The sequence below is a fragment of the Gorilla gorilla genome, chromosome 4 (assembly GCF_029281585.2).
Source record: "Gorilla gorilla gorilla isolate KB3781 chromosome 4, NHGRI_mGorGor1-v2.1_pri, whole genome shotgun sequence".
Classification (NCBI taxonomy): Eukaryota; Metazoa; Chordata; class Mammalia; order Primates; family Hominidae; genus Gorilla; species Gorilla gorilla.
In genome coordinates, this window is record NC_073228.2 from 112,559,566 (window position 1) to 112,579,192 (window position 19,627).

Below are 19,627 nucleotides of genomic sequence, written 5' to 3' on the forward strand. Positions count from 1 at the left end.
TCCATCCCTTCTGTCCCACCCTCAACAATAATATTTGAAAGGAATTTGTTTATTAACAGCTACTACTTTCCAGAAGTTAATATAGTTCTGACAAATATCTTAAAAAGTTAACATAAACAACGGTGTCCTAACTTCTGGGATAATAGGGGTTTGCTATGGTGGCTATTTCACAATTAATCATAACAAATATAGGAGCTAGACCTTGGTGGTTGCCTGTTTTAAGTTTCTGATTTCTTTTCTGTATTTTGGAGCCTGGTTTACCCTGTGTCTGGAACTGGCATTCTAAGATCTAAATGTCTTAGCTTGGAGATACTTGCTATTATATACAGTAATATCATGGATTTTGAAAGAGGATGAAGATGGTGAAGAGATAGACATGGCCTTCAATCTACATTATAAAAATAATGTAGAAATGTTCTATGCTAGACAAGAGGCAAGCTGTTGCAGGAATGGGACAGAAAGCAGGAAGGGATGTGATTCTTCCATTTTCAGTCTTTCTACAGATGTTACTAGAATACACACCCCATGTGAGGATTTAGCTTATGGGTACAGATAATTATAAAGCATAGAGAGGTTTCGGACTGTTTTCCTGAGAGGGAGTATGGTGTGGGGAAAAGAGCAAACCTACCTAGAGTTGAATATGTGCTCCTAGTAATAGCTGTATGAATTTAGACAAATAATTTAATTCTTAAAACTCTGGGATTTTTGAAGTTCAAACTAAGGGTGATAATACTAGAATTTTCACGATTCTTCAGTTGCATGAGACCAAAACTCTGCTCATACTTAGGGCACTGAAGCTAGAAGTATGTTCTCTTTAGGTACAGATAGACCCTCATGTAGGCCTTCTCCATATGGAGCTCTATGACATTTCTTTCAGTTGGGTTCAGGAAGCCAAACATAAAGACTTCTGTTTTCCTTAGTTCTAGCAAAAGTTCCAGGATTGTGTCTCGTTGAAGGATTCCAATCATTTCCCCATCCCTGATCCCGTCGTCACAGGGATGATATATGATGATAGGCCATATCTGGATTAGGTGCTAACTACTGGAACTAGGAATAGGAAGTGTGGTCAGCTATGTCTAAACCCTTTGGCCTGAGATTCGCAATGGTTAGAATCACTGGAGAAAGGAGAAGATACTGTGACCCTGGAAGGAGGGAGTAGATGCTGGGTGAGCAAAACGCATTTACTATAGTCCTCTAGCGTGCATACATGTCCTCCCTTGTATACATGCCCTTGAAAAAAATGCCCTCACCTATCATTGTGTAAATTTCTTGCTTATAACTTTCGATGCATTTACCACCTGTCCCTCAAGAAAAGAAGACAACTAAGAGATTTGTTTAAGTACTGCATCTAGCTTTAAGACTAGGATCTCTGGATAATTTCTTTAGTTCTGTTTGAACAGACTGTCTCAGGGTCTAGCAACTTGCAGTTGACCAGTATAATTAATTGTAGTAAGGCCAGTTTTCAGTGATAGAAGGAAAATAGCATGTGGACAACAAAAACCCTTAATTGATATCCTACTTCATCACTCTTAAGTTCTGCCTGCTGTAAAGTCCTGGACATGGACATAATTCAGGCAAGTGCTTCATCACTTTATAACAAGGATGGCCTTTCTCCCAGTTTCCAATACTTTGTTCTCATTTCTGTCTGAGACCTCATCAGAATAGCCTTTACTGTTCATATTTCTACCAATATTCTGTTCATGGCAACACAGGCTTTTTCTAGCATTCATCTTCAGAACTGTTCTAGCTTCTACCCATTACCCAATTCCAGAGATGCTTCCACATTTTTAGGTATTTGTTATAGCAACATGCCACTTCTCTGGTACCAGTTTCTGTCTTAGTCCATTTTGTGCTTCTATAACAGAATACCACAGAATGAGTAATTTAAAAATAATAGAAATTTATTCTCTCACAGTTCTAGAGGCTGGAAATTTCAAAGTCAAGGTGTAGACATCTCATGAGGGCATTCTTGCTGTGTCCTCACGCGGCAGAAAGCCGAAGGGCAAGAGAGGGATGAACTGTGTGTCCTCACATGGCAGAAGAGAAGAGAAGAGAACACATTCCTGCAAGCTCTTTTTGTACCAGCATTAATCCATTCATGAGGACTCCACTATCATGGTTTAGGTTTAGGTTTGAGAGCTAAACACCTTCCAAAAGTCCACACCTTCCAATACAATGACCCTGGGGAAGTTTTCAATACATGAATTATGGAGAGCACACATTCAAACTATAGCAACTGGAAGAGGGAAAAAGGGGAAACAGCCCACAGAGATATCTCATCCATAATACAGGTATATTTCACTGGGTAGATATGACAAGGATTTTTTGCCCTGGCAGTGGAATAAGATTTTTGCTTAGCCAATATGGCAGAATGGATGTTGCGTTAGCAGTCACAAAACAACATTACTCTAGTACATCTCCATCAGAGTTTTTGGGTGACCAGGTGCATTGTTGATGATCAATATTTTGAAAGCAGTCTTCTGTTTTTTTTTTTTTTCTGAGCAGTAGGTCTGAACAGTGGGCTTAAAATATTCAGTAAACCGTGCTGTAAACAGATGTGCTGTCATACAGCCTTTGTGTTTTCATTCCTATAGCACAAGCACAGTAGATTCAGTATCATTCTTATGGACTCTGCGATATTTAGAATCGGCAACGAGCATTGGGTTCAACTTAAAGTCACCAGCTGCATTAGCCCATAACAAGAGTCAGTCTGTCCTTTGAAGCTTTGAAGTCACGCATTAACTTTTCTTCTGTAGCTATGAAAGTCCCAGATGACATTTTCTTCCTATATAAGGCTGTTTCATATACACTGAAAATCTGTTGTTTAGTGTAGCCAAATTCATCAGTGATCTTGGCTAGAGTTTTGGATAACTTGCTGCAACTTGTACATCACCACTTGCTGCTTCACCTTGCACTTTTATGCTGAGATAGCCTCTTTCCTTCAACCTATGAATCAATCTCTGCTAGTTTCAGAGTTGTCTTCTGAAGCTTCCTCACCTTACCTAGACTTCATAGAATTGAGGAGAGTTAAGGCCTTGTTCTGGGTTAGGCCTTGGCTTGAGGGAATTTTGTGGCTGGTTTGATCTATCTAGACTACTGAAACTTTCTTTATATCAGCAATAAGGCTGTTTTGCTTTCTTGTCATTTGCGTGTTCACTGGAGGAGCACTTTTAATTTGCTTCAATAACTTTTCCTTTGCTTTTACAATGTGGGTGTTTGGTTCAAGAGGTTCAGCTTATTTTGGCTTTCTTTTCTTTTCTTTTCTTTTCTTTTCTTTTCTTTTTTTTTTTTTTTGAGATGGAGTCTCGCTCTGTTGCCCAGGCTGGAGTGCAGTGGCACGATCTTGGCTCACTGCAACTTCCGCCTCCCGGGTTCAAGCAATTCTCCTGCCTCAGCCTCCTGAGTAGCTGGGATTACAGGTGCCCGCCACCATGCCAGCTAATTTTTGTATTTTTAGTAGAGACGGGGTTTCACCATGTTTGTCAGGCTGGTCTTGAACCCCTGGCCTCGTGATCCCCTCACCTCGGCCTCCCAAAGTGCTGGGATTACAGGCGTGAGCCACTGTGCCTGGCCTATTTTGGCTTTCAACATGCCTTCCTCACTAAGCTTAATTTAGCTTTTAATTTAAAATGAGGGATGTGCAACTATTCCTTTTATTTGAACACTTAGAGGCCTTTGAAGGGTTATTAATTGGCCTAATATCAAATTGTTGTGTCTCATGGAACAGGGAAGTCCAAGAAGAAGGAGAGGGAGTAGAGAATGGCTGGTCAGTAGAGCAGTCAAAACACACATAACACTTACCAGTTAAGTTCACTGTTATATATGAGTGTGGTTCTTGGTGCCCCAAAACAATTAAGATAGTAATATCAAAGATCACTGATCACAGATGACCATAAAAGATAATAATGAAAAAGTTTGAAATATTGTAAGAATCACCAGATGTAACACAGAGACGTGAAATGTGTATATGCTTTGGAAAAATGATGCCAATAGAGTTGCTCAGTGCAGGATTATAATAGACCTTCAATTTGTAAAAAAGGGAATATTTGTAAAATGCAGAAAGTCGAAGTGCAATAAAACAAGATATGCTTGTCTGATTTATGAGAACAGCAATTTACCAGCTATTTTGCTTATTAAGAATTGCTGACTTCTTACCCTACAGTAGAGGATTACCAAGTTTCCTTCACTTTCTATTATTGACTCCGTCCCACATTTTAGAAGTGTAACTTGTATTACTTTATTTCTAGCATAATTATTATTATTTTTTTTTTTTTAAGATGGAGTCTCACTTTGTCACCCAGGCTGGAGTGCAGTGGCATGATCTCAGCTCACTGCAACCTTGGCCTCCCGGGTTCAAGCGATTCTCCTGCCTCAGCCTCCCAAGTAGCTGGGACTATAGGTGTGTGCCTCCACACCTGGCTAATTTTTTTTTGTATTTTTAATGGAGACAGGGTTTTACCATGTTGGTCAGGCTGATCTTGAACTCCTTACCTCAGGCAATCTGCCTGCCTTGTGGTATAATTTTTTATATTTGTTAGGCTAGTTTTGGATGCCAGTGGCAGACACCTATTTAACAATTTAGTCCTTCCCATCTTTGTAAATCCAGCTCCATCTTTGTTTTTGCCCTGACCCCAGTGTGAGCAAAGTTATCCTTGATTCTTTTCCTTTAGTTCTTCAACTTAGTCTTTCAGCGTACTCTGTTTTCTTCAAAGAAATACCTATAATCTGACTTGCTCTCACCACCCCTACTTCTATCATCCTGGTTCGGCAACATCCTTTTTCTCCTTCTGCATGATTCCTAAAAAGTCTCCCCACTACTACTGTTGCTCTAAATAAATAACCTGTGTTATCCTTTTTAGACATAAGAGATCATGTCTTTTCTCGCTCAGAATCTTTCAGGGGTTTCCCACATGAAAGCTCAAGTCCTTAAAATGAGCTATAGTTTCATGGTCCTGCTTTCCTTCCTTCATGCAGGATCTTTCTCTGAACTAGTTCTTCTCTGAACTGTAGTTTAAAATGGGCCACGGTTTTGTGGTTCTGTTCTCCCTCCCTCATGCGGGATCTTTTTACTATTTTCTCCACCATTCACTGCACACAGGCCTCCTTGTTTTTCCTTAGATAGACATTTTGTACTTTCTCTTCTCTCTGCTTAGAATGCTCTTCTTCCAGATAGCGGTTCCTTCAGCTAACCATGTGACTAACTTCCTTATCTCCTTCAGGTCTTTGGTAGATGTCACTTTATCTGTAAAGTCTTTAATCACTCAACATAAATTTGAAATCTCCTACCTACTTCATACTTACCTTTTTCTGCTTTAAAAAATAGTGCTTATTACTACCTAACACTGTGTATTTTACTTACTTATTTTGTATTTTGTTTGTTTCCTCTCTCTAGAATATAATCTCCATGAAGGCAAGAATTTTTACCTGTTGTATAGGAAAACTCATGGCACACAGATAGCATAGTAGGCTTTCAGCAAATATTTGTTGAACGAATTAATAAATAAGAAAAAAAAATGTGTCGTTGCCTCATGTAACCATTAACTCTGAAACTCTGAAGGAACTGAGAATACCCTGTTTGCAAACAAGCAAGTTACCTTGCCATACTTTTATATGCATACATTAATAGAAGAGCCCTGGGTCAGAGACTCAGAGGGTTTATTGCAGTAAAAGCAGTGGCCAGAGAAATATCTTAGTGCTAGTTCTCCCTGCCCCATCTCTGTGACAAAACAGTGTGATGAGGGCCAGATGTTTACCTACACATGCAGCAGATTTGCATCATAGGAGAGGAGCCTTGAAATGAGGAGACTCCAAGCTTGTATAGGGTGTTGGCACATCTGCCATCCTCCCCTGCAGAGCGAGAGAGAGATTACTTATTAAACACATCGCTTCCAGAGGAGAGGGAGAAGGTATCTTTAGGTTTCTTACCTTAGAATATAAGTAAATGTTTCCAGGGAGGGGAAGGAGAAGGCTTAATTTCTCCAAAGCTCTTTGGAGTTTTCTATCTTTAGGGAGATACTGTCTCTAGCTTCTAAGGCTGTCTGTTATGCAAATATCCATTTGTAGTACATTTTGGTCAGAAGATTCTGTGCAGGAACATGAGAAATGCAGAGTGAATTGTTTCCCAGCAGTAATTCTGAATTCCAGCAGCTATATCTGTTTACATCTGAACTCATATTTAGGGGCAAAATATTTTCAGACATTTCTCTGTTTCTCTTCTCTTGGTTCTTTGTTCGGGTTGCTTGATTGTCTAGTAGGTACTTATCGTCATCTTTCAGTTTAGCAACCTTGGCTGAAAGATGACTTTCCTTCCTGATTAGCTTCTGCAAAAATGTTGGGATTCAGTATTATCTGTTCAATTTGGGTAACATACCTATTCCTGAACTACTGCTTGCGAGAAGGAATATGCTGATTTCCCAGACCTGGGTTGTGTTCCTACCCCAGAAACATTAGAGTGCTGGTGATCAATGCCACCCAAACCGTGTGGATTGATGATAAGAGAAGGATAGTTCGGGAAAAGAAAATTAAGATGCTGCTACCAACAGAAGGGGAGATAGATGCTTCAGAGTAAAAAACAACACAGGTCTATTACTTACATGCACATGCAACTCACAATCATTTAAAAAAAATAGAATATTACTGTATATAGATATAACTACTTCATTTATTTTTTACCTACCACATATCATGAACAAGAAATTTTCTTTGAAAACAATTTTGTTTTTTTTTTTAAATTTAATTTGATTATTTATTTATTTATTTTTAAGACGAAGTTTCACTCTTGTTGCCCAGACTGCAGTGCAGTGACGCCATCTTGGCTCACTGCAACCTCTACCTCCCGTGTTCAAGCGATTCTCCTGCCTCAGCCTCCCAAGTAGCTGGGATTACAGGCATGCGCCACCATGCCCGGCTGATTTTGTATTTTTAGTAGAGATGGGGTTTCTCCATGTTGGTCGGGCTGATCTTGAACTCCTGACCTCAGGTGATCTACCCGCCTTGACCTCCCAAAGTGCTGGGATTACAGGCATGAGCCACCACACCTGGCCGTGAAAACATAATTTTAAATGGTTGTAAAATTATACTTAAATTCTTTGTTTAAAATAAATATTTAGTTTATCAGAATTGGATTTTGAAAAACTAAGGGGATATTTATTAGAGAAGTGGGGAGAGTAGAGATGGGAAAGAGAAGTAGAGCCAGGACTAGGGTAAGGCAAGAGAGTTGCCTAGGACACAAAATATGAGACATAATCACTTTTAGGGTCATGCAACTGCAGGGTGGCACTTGCATGATCCTGAGAGTATCTCCTTAAATTTTGCGCCCCAGGTATTTCTTTTGCATCACCCTAGTCCCATTTGTGAAGACAAGCATATTTCAGGGAATAGGAACTATTTTTTGGCTATGAATGTGAGTTAGAGATGAAAGTATGTGTAATTGAGGAAGTTCATGGGGAAGATTAAGGTGCATTAGAAAGCAGTCATTATGCATTTTCAACTGTTATGTATGGAAACCTTTGCTGAGTCTGGTAAGCATGATAATACCTTTGAAGTAACACAAGGAATATAATTTTTTTGATTCATAGGTTTATAGTAGTTTGAATTTTAAAAAATTCCATTTAGAGATGCCACCAAAAAAAGTTGTTACTTTTAACCCAAATCTTTTCAATATCAAAGAAAAATGCTTTTTGTTTCATTGAAAAATAAAAATTATAGAAAAGACTGAGTTAGAGATTGAGACACAATACATGGGTCCTTTGACTAGCTTACTTTCTTTTCTCTTTTCTTTTTTTTTGACAGGGTATTGCTCTCTTACCCATGCTTGAGTACAGTGATGTGATCACAGCTCATTGCAGCCTTGACCTCCTAGGCTCAAGTGATCCTTCTGCCTCAGCCTCTTGAGTAGCTAGGACTACAGTGGGCTAGCTTTCCTGAGCAAGATACTTGACACTGCTCAATATTGGGCATGGAATCTCAGTTGAATAGTTGTTTTTCTTGAACTTAGGTCTGTGGAAATAACCATTTCCATAGCAAAGTGAGAGACCAGAACAGGGAATTCTAAATAATGCAACTATCTTTGCTGATAGAGAAGAGAGTTTAAACATTTTTCATATTAATTGGATGATCCAGTAATTTTTGGGTTTGTCTTTGGAGTGGAATTGGATACATATATAATGTGTTTTGTTCCTCAGAAAGCTGTATGAGTAATACTGTTTACTGAACTATACCCTGGGGATTTAATTAAAGATGATGTGTTGAAAGCAGTCAAAAGTGAAGTCATGACTGAATTTTTTCTTTTTTTTTTGAAGCAGGGTCTCACTTTATTGCCTAGGCTGGAGTGCAGTGGCACAATCATTGTTCACTGCAGCCTCAAATTCCTGGGCTCAGGTGATCCTCCCACCTTAGCCTCTCAAGTAGGAGGGACTACAGGTACATGCCACCATGCCTGGCTAATTTATATAATTTTTTTGTAGAGACGGGCTCTCACTATGTTGTCCAGGAGGGTTTGGAACTCCTGGACTCAAGCGATCCTCCTGCCTTGGCCTCCCAAAGTGCTGACATTACTGGCATGAGCCACCTCATCTGGCCATCATTAAAATTTTATATTTAAAAATAATTTTGTCATGAATTTTATCATTTTATATAACAACTCTTGTTGATGCCTTACTTTACACCAAAGTGTACAAATCAGAGGAAACCATAATTCATTTTGGAATTTCATTCATTTGGTAGTCACTTGTTTGATGGCTACTGTGTTCCAGGTGCTATGCAAGTGGCTGACTGTGTTAAGATAGAAATTCTTGTCTCATTTATGTCACAGTTTTATGGAAGAAGAGAAATGTATTAACACTTTAATTACATATAGATTAGATTTCCAACCAATTCTAGCTTTAGGAGCTTTGCTATATCTAGAAGGGAATAAAATGCTTTCCTAGGGGCGAAGGCACCCTTTGGAAATGGTTAAAAGATTAGAAAAGTAGTCTTGGAGGATATGCCTGACATACTGTGTTTGATCTGTTTCCTGACCAGAAGGAAAGGAATAATCTTGTTGGTAACATTTATGGAATGTCATCTGATTGATGTGAAAGTCAAGGCAGTAGAGGAAATGATGAGAGACAGAGTAGGCAAACAAAAAAGAAGAACTTGGAAGAAGGGGAGAGCTTATGATAAACCCGGAAGTTGGGACTAAAAATAGTATGGCACAGGCAAAAAGTGAGACGTTGTAACAGGGCTATAAACTACATATATTGACCTCAGTGATAAAGGAGAGAGTGACCAAGAAAACCTCTCAGAAGAGTTCACAGTTTTCAAGGACTGAAGGGAGAACAGCCAATTCAAAGATCATACTTTGGCATACTAAAGCCTATGAGGCAGAGGCCAGGCGCAGTGATCCTGTAATCCCAGCATTTTGGGAGGCCGAGATGGGTGGATCACCTGAGGTCAGGAATTCGAGACCAGCCTGACCAATATGGTGAAACCCTGTCTGTACTAAAAATGCAAGAATCAGCTGGGCGTGGTGGTGCATGCCTGTAATCCCAGATACTCAGGAGCCTGAGGCATGAGTATCACTTGAACCCAGGAGGTGGAGGCTGAGTGAGTCGAGATCATGGCAGAGCACTCCAGCTTGGGTGACACAGTGAGACTCCATCTCAAACAAACAAACAAGCAAATAAATAAAACATATGAAGTGGAGAAAGTATGTGTTTACTGGGGGAATCCTTCCCAAACCTTCCCCAGCCTTTGAAAAAGTTTTTCTTATGTACTTAATTACTAATTTAGGCTGTAATAATATTTTAACAAGCATAATCACTGGCTTCTTCTGATGGCCTTTCAGCCTTTTTCGGTTTTTGAGACAGTCTTGCTCTGTCATCCGAGCTGAGGTGCAGTGGCATGATCATGGCTCACTGCAGCCTCAACTTCCTGGGCTCAGGCAGTCTTCCCACCTCATCTTCCCAAATAGCTGAGACTACAGGTGTGTGCCACGATGCCTGACTAATTTTTAAACTTGTAGAGACTAGGTTTCACTGTGTTGCCCAGGCTGGCCTCGAACTCCTGTACTCAGGCCATCCTCCTGCTTTGTTTGGCCTTCCACAGTGTTGGGATTACAGGTGTGAGCCACTGTACCTGGTGTGTTTCAAACTTGAAGTTAGTTTTATAATGTAAGCATGGAGAAAAACGAATTACCTCTTGAAAACTGAGGGAATAGGTTGGAGGAGAAAGTAACAATACATTACTGTTTCGGAAAGTTAGAGAAAGATAGGGGAGGGAGTAAGCAATGGATAGATAAGTTAGGTAAGTGTAGCATTTTTATTTTTAACGTAGCAATTGTCATAAGCTGTCACAGTTAATTTCCAGGAATAGCCAAGTATACTGAAAGTGTACATTTTTATCTCTTTCTCTGTAGTGAACAGTTCTGACTCCTTGAATTTCTTCTTGCAGCTCATGTTTTTTGGCTAGACCTATGACCATTTTCGCTAGACTTCACTGCACGTTTTCTCAAGTATCTTCTTCGTCCCTAATGTGTGACACCTCATCATGGACATGCTACTTTAGCTAAGGCATGACCAGCAATGAACAGTAGTAAGGTAGGATTACTTTATTCTTCTTAGTAAGTTACTAAACCGTTTTTTATTTTGGGTCTCTGAAATTGTGACTTGTCTTGATTTTGTAGTATTCTTTATGTTAGATTATTCTACTGTCTATGTAGGCTATTACCGTTTTATATTCGTGTTTATTTATATTTTGCTTGTCATCTATCCCAATGATTTTACCTCATTTGTGACATAATTATTTTTCTCAACTAACACTTATAATTAGCAGAATCCCAATCTGTATCTCTTCCTTAATCTGTGTGCCCACCAGTCCTATATTTTCAACCATTTGGCACCAAACTGAACATATCATATTTTTCTTCTCAAATACTTGCACTTTGTTCTATTTCTGTATTTCTGTTAATAGCATTATTAATCTCATTGTCTAATATAATCATATATTCATTGACTCTTTCATTAATTCATTTGAGGTACATTGATATTCTTCTAAGTGTCATACAGTGTGCTGCCTCTGAGGATGTAATGATGAATACGCTGGATGTTCCATCCTTATTTCTATCCTTATATTCTGGGAGAGGGGACAGATTAAAAATAAATTGACAAAACAATTATGAATTATAATACAATTTTTTTTTTTTTTTTGAGACAGAGTCTGGCTCTGTCACCCAGGCTGGAGTGCAGTGGCACAATCTCGGCTCATTGCAACCTCCGCCTCCTGGGTTCAAGCGATTCTCCTGCCTCAGCCTCCCAAGTAGCTGGGATTACAGGAGCTCACCACCGCTCCTGGCTAATTTTTGTATTTTTTTAGTAGAGACGGGGTTTTGCCACATTGGCCAGGCTCTTCTCAAACTCCTGACCTCAGATGATCTTTCTGCCTCAGCCTCCTAAAGTGCTGGGATTACAGGCGTGAGCCACTGTGCCCGGCCTTGTAATACAATTTTTTAAGGAAAGCAAAAAAACAGACAATTTGGAGATGAGGAGGTGGAATCTACTTTAGATAGGGTCATATAAGGCTCCTCTGAGGGGTTGATATTTAAGATGAGACCTATTATATGAGAAGGAGCTATTTAAAGAGTGAGTGTTGGGGCAGGGGAAGGGAGTAGTTTTTGATTGGAAGAGCATTCTCATTAGAAGGAATATGGTGTGCAGAAACCCTGAATGAGGAAGGAGCTTGGTGAATTTGAGGGACCAAAAAATACCCGTGTGGTTGACGTAGAGAAAGAGGCAGATTTGAGTAGGAAGAGATTATAGAAATATTTAGGGCTTTGAAGGGTTTGGCCCGAGGTTTGCATTTTATATCATTTTAACTGCTGTGTGAGACATGGACTGGTTGAAAGGAAAGTGAAAGCTGGCTTTTAGGAGCTGAGGTGAGATAGTGATGGCCTGCATGATGGTTGTAGCAATAAGGGAGAGATGGATGAATTTGAGATGCATTTTTGTTTTTTTTTTAGACAGAACTCATAGGACTTGTATATTGTTTGGGCATGGAAAGAGAGAGAGAGAACATACTCAAGGATGACTTCAAGAATTTTGGTTTTTGAGCAGCTGATTAGAAGCTGGTATCATGTACAGAAACCTTTTAGAAAACTATCTTTCTTGTTAACTGATGGATTGCTTATTTTAGCAAAAGGCACTTAGCTATAGTGCTAGAAATAATAGTAGTGCTGGAAATAAAGCATCTGGCAAATTTGTAATATATACTAGTTAATACTTTATTTTGCTTTTTTTCCACTGATGGTGATGATGATGAGGAGGAGGATGAAGATGATGATTTTTTTTTTTTTGAGACGGAGCTTCACTCTTGTTGCTCAGGTTGGAGTGCAATGGCACAATCTCGATTCACCACAACCTCCACCTCTTGAGTTCAAGCGATTCTCCTGCCTCAGCCTCCCAAGTAGCTGGGATTACAGGCATGTGCCACCATGCCCGGCTAATTTCGTATTTTTAGTAGAGATGAGGTTTCTCCATGTTGGTCAGGCTGGTTTCGAACTCCTGGCCTCAGGTGATTCTCCCACCTTGGCGTCCCAAAGTGCCGGGGTTACAGGCATGAGCCACTGCGCCTGGCCTTGTATAATTTTTAATTAATTATGAGTTGAATTTTATCTGACTTCAGAGTCTTTCTGGAAGTGAAAATAATTGGTCTATACTTTTATACTGAGTTTTAAGTCTACTCTCCCTTGTGCTCTTTTAAAAGAGATAATTCTTTTAAGATTTTTGGCCAGTCCAAAATCTTCCCAGACTGTTAATTCAAAGTTCTAATATGTAATTTTATTGTTATTTATTTCAAAGATTTCCTTTTTTCTTTCTTTATGGGACAGAGTCTCGCTGTATTGCCCAGGCTGGAGTGCAGTTGCACAATCACAGCTCATTGCAGCCTGGAGACGGAGACAGAGTTTTGTTATGTTGCGCAGGCTGTTCTCCTGAGCTCAAGCCATCCTCCCACCTCAGTCTCCCAAAATGTTGGGACTACATCTGTGAGCTACAGTGCCTGGCCTATTTGGAGATTTTCAAGCATCTCACCCTTAGATGTATGTCATACTAACCTCACTTGAAAGCATCTAGCTTGTCTAAATTCCTAGGAGGTTCATTTATTATCTTTTTGGTTTTACAGCTTCATCAGAGGATATTTATATTCAACTTCTTAGGATTGATATTTCAGGTGCAAAGTGAAATGGAATAAACCTTAAAGTAAATCTGTGTATTATTTGTTTCTTCTAAATTCATCAGTAGTCCTACCTTTCATTTTTTTCTCTGAAAAAAATTTTTTTTTTTTGAGATGGAGTCTCACTCTGTCACCCAGGCTGGAGTGCAGTGGTGTGATCTCGGCTCACTGCAACCTCTGCCTCCCGGGTTCAAGCAGTGCTCTGTCTCATCCTCCTGAGTAGCTGGGATTACAGGTGCCTGCCACCATGCCCAGCTAATTTTTGTATTTTTAGTAGAGACAGGGTTTCACCATGTTGGCCAAGCTGTTCTTGAACTCCTGACCTTGTGATCCACCTGCCTCAGCCTCCCAAAGTGCTGGGATTACAGGCTTGAGTCACCATGCCCGGCCCCTCTGAAGAATTTTTAAGATGTTTTCTCAAAAAAGTTAGTAGTTGTGTGTGCTGTCTATAAAAGGCATTTGGTTATCTGTTTTAACTATTTTATTTTTATCCTTAAACAGTTCTATTTTTTCCACTTTGCATATGGTTATCTTTTGAGTTTTAGAGCTGAGAGGTAGTAGTAGAATTTTAGTAGTAGTAGGATTTTATAACTGAAAAATGCCTTGGAGATTATTCCACTTCCTTCTCCTTTAGCTGGGACCTAGAGAGGTTCTGTGACCTGCCCAAGATCATGTAGCTGGCTTTCATGATTGTTGAGGCTAGTGCTGCTTTCACTCATCATGCTTCAAACTGGTCTCCTCTCATGCTTTCTGTATTTCTCTCTTTTCAACATTTATTGAAAATGTTCAGTGCCACATCAAAATTGAGTATATAGGACAATGAACACCTATATTACCTTTTACCTGGACTCACTGTTAGCATTTTGCCACATTTTCTTTCTTCACATATTTATATATGTAAAAAATATGTTAAAAAATCATTTGAAACAATATTAAAGACATCATGATTACTTATAACTTTTAGCATGCAGATCCTGAGAACATGGATAATTTCCTACATAATCACAGTACCAATGTCATATATAAGAAAATAACCATAACATTAAGAATGTATTTGTCTTTTTGTTCATTTTGGCTGCTATGACAAAATACCTGAGACTGAGTAATTTATAAACAACAGAAATTTATTTCGCATGGTTAGGGAGTCTAGGAAGTCCAACATCAAGACACCAGCACGTTTAGTGTCTGGAGAAGGCTTGTTCTTCATAGATGGTGCCTTTTTGGTGACCTCATATGACAGGAGGGATGGAACTGCGAAGGGGGAATGCAGGTCTCTGCAGCCTCTTTATAGGGCATTAATTCTGTCTATGAGTGCAGATCATTCATGGCCTAATCACCTCCTGAGGGCCCCTACTCTTAATACTGTCACCTTGGGGGGTTAAGTTGAATTTTGGAGGGACACATATATTCAAACCATAGTAGTGTTTAATGCAGTGGTTCGTATTCAGATCTCCCCTGTTATGCCATATATATATATGTATGTGTATATATATATATATATATATGTATGTGTATATATATATATATGTATGTGTATATATATATACATATATGTGTATATATATATACACACATATATGTATATATTTTGTTGTTGTTGTTATAGGATTCAAGCAGGTTTCATGTATTGCATTTGCTTCTTATGCCTCTTTATTCTTTTTTATTTTCAAACAGCTGCTTGCTTTTTTTTTCATGATCTGTATTTTCTTTTAAGAGATAAGATTTGTGTGTACTTAACATCTCTTCTGGGAATTGCCTGGTTTCTTAGAATACTATTCAACCAAAATTTATTTGCAGTTTGCCTATTGTTTAAATTCCCTGAGATAGCTGGAGATAACATTGTCATTTCCAAGCTTTTTTTTCCTCAAAACATAATTTCAACTTTAAATATACATGACATTGGCTGTGGTTTTTACATTTGGTTGCATTAAGTTAAAGGTAAGAAAACTGGGAGATGTATGTTGGACTTGATCTGCTGGCACTAGTCAGCAATTGAAATTCAAGGAGTTCCTCCTCCACCCTCCATTGCCTATACTCACCTTTTAACCAGGAATTCTATCTAGGAATATGTATCTATTAATAGTAGCTTTGGACATTATAAAGCAGTAGCAGTCTAGTCTTTCAGAAATGCATACTTTCAAGTCAGAAGTAGATTAAAATGCAAATGATGTGTAAGCAAGTACATAGAGACACTCAGAGCTAAGCACAATCAGAAAAGATTTAATTAAATACCCTCTCTCTCTGGTACTTGTTTAGAACTGTCACTCAGCGAGTGTTCTCTTTTACCTTCTTTCCTTGCTTTTGCGTTTCATAGATTTGGTAGGTTTTCTTTGAGAAGGGTATGAAATTTGGAACGAGTGTAGCTTTTTTAGGAGGAGGTAGGGGTAACTTTTAAGTAGGATATTTACTTTTATTTATTAATTTTTTATTATTTTAAGCTCAGGGTTACACGTGCAGGATGTGCAGGTTTATTATGTAGGTAAACATGTGCCATGGTGGTTCGCTGCACAGATCATCCCATCACCTAGGTATTAAGCCCATCATCCATTAGCTATTCTTCCTGATGCTCTCCCTTTCCCCACACCCCTGCTGTCCCACAGGCCCCAGTGGGTATTGTTCCCCTCCCTGTGTCCATGTGTTCTCATTGTTCAGCTGCCACTTAGGAGTAAGAACATGTGGTATTTGGTTTTCTGTTCCTACGTTACTTTGCTGAGAATTGTGGCTTCCAGTTCCATCCATGTCCTTTCAAAGGACATAATCTCATTCCTTTTTATGGCTGCATAGTATTCCATGGTATATATGTACACATTTTCTTTATCCATTCTATTATTGATGGCCATTTAGGTTAATTCCATGTCTTTGCTGTTGTGAATAGTGTGGCAGTGAACATATGCATGCATGTATCTTTATAATAGAATGATCTGTATTTCACTGGGTATATACCCAGTAATGGGATTGCTGGGTCAAGTGATATTTCTGTCTCTAGGTCTTTGAGGAATCGCCACACTGTCTTCCACAATGGTTGAACTAATTTACACTACAACCAACAGTGTAAAAGCATTCATTTTTCTCCACAACCTCACCAACATCTTTTGGTTTTTGACTTTTTAATAATAACCATTCTGACTGGTGTGAGATGGTATCTCATTGTGGTTTTTGTTTGTTTGTTTATTTTACTTTAAGTTCTGGTATACATGTGCAGAATGTTCAGGTTTATTACATAGGTATATGTGTGCCATGGTGATTTGCCGCACCTGTTGACCCATCCTCTAAGTTCCCTCCCCTCACCTCCTCACCCCCCAACAGGCCCTGGTGTGTGTTGTTCCCCTCCCTGTGTCCATGTGTTCTGATTGTTCACCTCCCACTTATGAGTGAGAACATGGGATGTTTGGTTTTCTGTTCCTGTGTTAGTTTGCTGGGGATGATGGCTTGCAGCTTCATCCATGTCCCTGCAAAAGATATGATCTCATTCCTTTTTATGGCTGCATAGTATTCCATGGTGTATATGTACCACATCTTCTTTATCCAGTCTATCATTGATGGGCATTTGGGTTGGTTCTGACTCTGCTATTTTAAATAGTGCTGCTGTAATATACATACGTGTGTGTGTGTCTTTATAGTAGAATGATTTATGTTCCTTTGGGTATAGACCCAATAATGGGATTGCTGGGTCAAGTTGTTTTTCTGGTTCTAGATCCTTGAGGAATTGCCATACTGTCTTCCACAATGGTTGAACTAATTTACATTCCCATCAACAGTGTAAAAGCATTCCTATTTCTCCACAGCCTCTCCAGCATCTATTTTTTCTTGACTTTTTAATAATCACCATTGTGATTGGCATGAGAGGTTATCTCATGGTGGTTTTGATTTGCATTTGTTTAACGATCAGTGGAGCTTTTTTTCGTGTTTGTTGGCTACTTAAATGTCTTTTTTTGAGACGTGTCTGTTCATATCCTTTGCCCACTTTTAAAAGAGTTTTTTTTTTTCTTGTAAATTTTAGTTGCTTGAAAATTTTGGATATCAGACCTTTGTCACATGGGTAGATTGCAAAAATTTTCTCCCATTCTGTAGGTTGCCTGTTCACTCTGATGATAGTTTCTTTCACTGTGCAGAAGCTCTTTAGTTTAATTAGATCCCATGTGTCAATTTTGGCTTTTGTTGCAATTGTTTTTGGCATTTTCATCATGAAGTCTTTGCTCATGCCTATGTCCTGAATGATTTTGTCTAGGTTTTCTTCTAGAATTTTTATGGTTTTGGGTTTTAAATTTAAGTCTTTAATCCATCTGAGTTAATTTTTGTGTAGGGTGTAAGGAAGTGGTCCAGTTTCAGTTTTCTGCATATGGCTAGCCAGTTTTCTCAGCACCATTTATTGGCTAGGAGATCCTTTCCCCATTGCTTGTTTTTGTCAGGTTTGTCAAGGATCAGTTGGTTGTAGATGTGTGGTGTTATTTCTGAGGTCCCTGTTCTGTTCCATTTGTCTATATGTCTGTTTTGGTACTAGTACCATGAATGAATTTTGAATGAATTAATTGTATCCTCTTTACCTGTGAACTTGTCTAGTTATTTTTACTACACTGTAAATTGTTTGAAGGCAGTAATCTAGATTTTATTCATCTTTGTATCCCTTACTATTATCTGTCACATGATTCCCTAATAAATGCCTGTTGATTTATATCAATACCTTAAAGAAAACATTTTTGTTAATAATTATGCTCTCCTTAAATAATTTTAAATATCAGTACTTCAAATGTAGTTTAAAAATAAAAATATAATAGTTGATTTAAAAGCAAACATGTTATTCATTTGTTTATAGACTTTCAAAGTTTTTATTAATTGTTTTCTCTCAGTGGGAGATCATCATGCGTTAATGTTGCTCCAGTAGGCTGGCCAGTCAGGTGCTGTTTCACTTGCATGTAACTTTTATATTAAATTGAGTTAGAACCAACACTTTCAATTTAAGAAAGCATAGGAGGAGTTTTAAATATTATGTCCATAGGTAGTGAAGGTCAGCATATGTTAATTGGTAATGAATGATATTATTTTGGTAGCTAAGCTTTGGTGACTGTTCATTTCTGCGTTTAAGTGCTTCTGAAAAAAGACCTTGCTTTGTATTCATGTGAAGTTAGTTTTTTGGTTTGTACTTGCATGCTTAGTGGCTTTTTGTGACTTTGTTTCTATCTTGCTGTGGCAGCTTAATATTTTATTCAAACACAGTCACTCTATTTGTGACTTCTAACTGTCAGTATTGAAGCATGTAAAAGGTAGGAAATACCTTATGATAATTCATCTTGTACTTTATTTTATAGTCTTTATACAAACATATTCTGATAATATAACTTGAACCATAAACTAATTTTGATAGGTTTTTATTAGTCAAGGATTATAAATTCAAGCTGTATTGAATTTCCTTCTAGTTAATAAGAATATATGTTGGGGGAAGAATGAAGGATTTCTTATTTCTATTACATAGTTTTTATTCACGTATTTCTGATTTTTATAAATTAGTGTACTTTCAGTAGTATAGTTGAATCTCTATGTCAATGTTAAAATAAAGGAAATAAATGAATATTTTCAACCATAAAACATAATCCTGTTAAAAAATAAATTGCCCCTACAATTTAGGCAATTTATTACTAATTACAAAAAAGCAAATATTTAAAACTAATTAAATTTCATGTTAGGTAAAAACAATATTTCCATCTTTGTACTTGGAGAATGTAAAAATTGCCAGTTGTGGAGGCAAAAGTTGAAGAACAGGAGACATTTTATACAGATACTTGCATATACCCTTATATTCACAAGAAATACTGTGGGAATCCGATTATCCTTCCAAGGAAACTAGTTATCTGTTTTACATTTTGCTTTTTAATAACTTCCATTTCTGTTTAAAAACTATGTATTTATAGATTTATTTTATGTAAATTAAACTTCTGATTTTAGAAAACAGCAATTTTAATGGTTTTTTAAAAAAGTTTTAAATCAGTATTTATGGTGAATTGAAAACTCAACATGTAAGCACTCACTTAATCCTAAATACCAAATTAAATAACATTAAATAAGATAGATTTAAATAAATCTAAATAGTCAATACTTTGGTAGGATTTTTACTAGTTTTACTTTTTAAAAATATACTTTTTAAAAGTAGATACTGTTGCTAATAACATGCATACACTTTTGTGTAATATTCTGTTTCTGCCTGATTTATACTTACTATGCAGGAAATCATAGAAACTATTGTTTAAAAATCTCATTTTTTTGACCTCGTCATGCCAGGCATATTGGCCTATGCCTGTAATCCCAGCATGTTGGGAGGCCAGGGTGGGAGGATTGCTTGAGGCCAGAAGTTGGAGACCAGCCTGGGATTATTGTTGTTGTTTTTTAACTGGTGAATTTGGAAAGATCTTTATAGTTATAAATTGTA

The 19,627-nt window shown here is 38.0% G+C and overlaps 1 protein-coding gene across 8 annotated transcripts in view; it reads left to right on the plus strand.

The window, feature by feature from the left end:
• FER (FER tyrosine kinase) overlaps positions 1 to 19,627 on the plus strand; it is a 448,497-nt gene that overhangs the window by 9,875 nt on the left and 418,995 nt on the right. For 3 of the 8 annotated variants that reach the window (XM_055387413.2, XM_055387414.2, XM_055387412.2), the window contains exon 2: positions 10,432 to 10,577. The exons of the other annotated variants lie outside the window; for them this stretch is intronic. In XM_055387413.2, coding sequence (XP_055243388.1) covers positions 10,563 to 10,577 — 15 coding nt within the window. In that variant the 5' untranslated portion in view covers positions 10,432 to 10,562. The remainder of the gene's footprint in view (positions 1 to 10,431; positions 10,578 to 19,627) is intronic. 8 annotated transcript variants of the gene reach the window in all.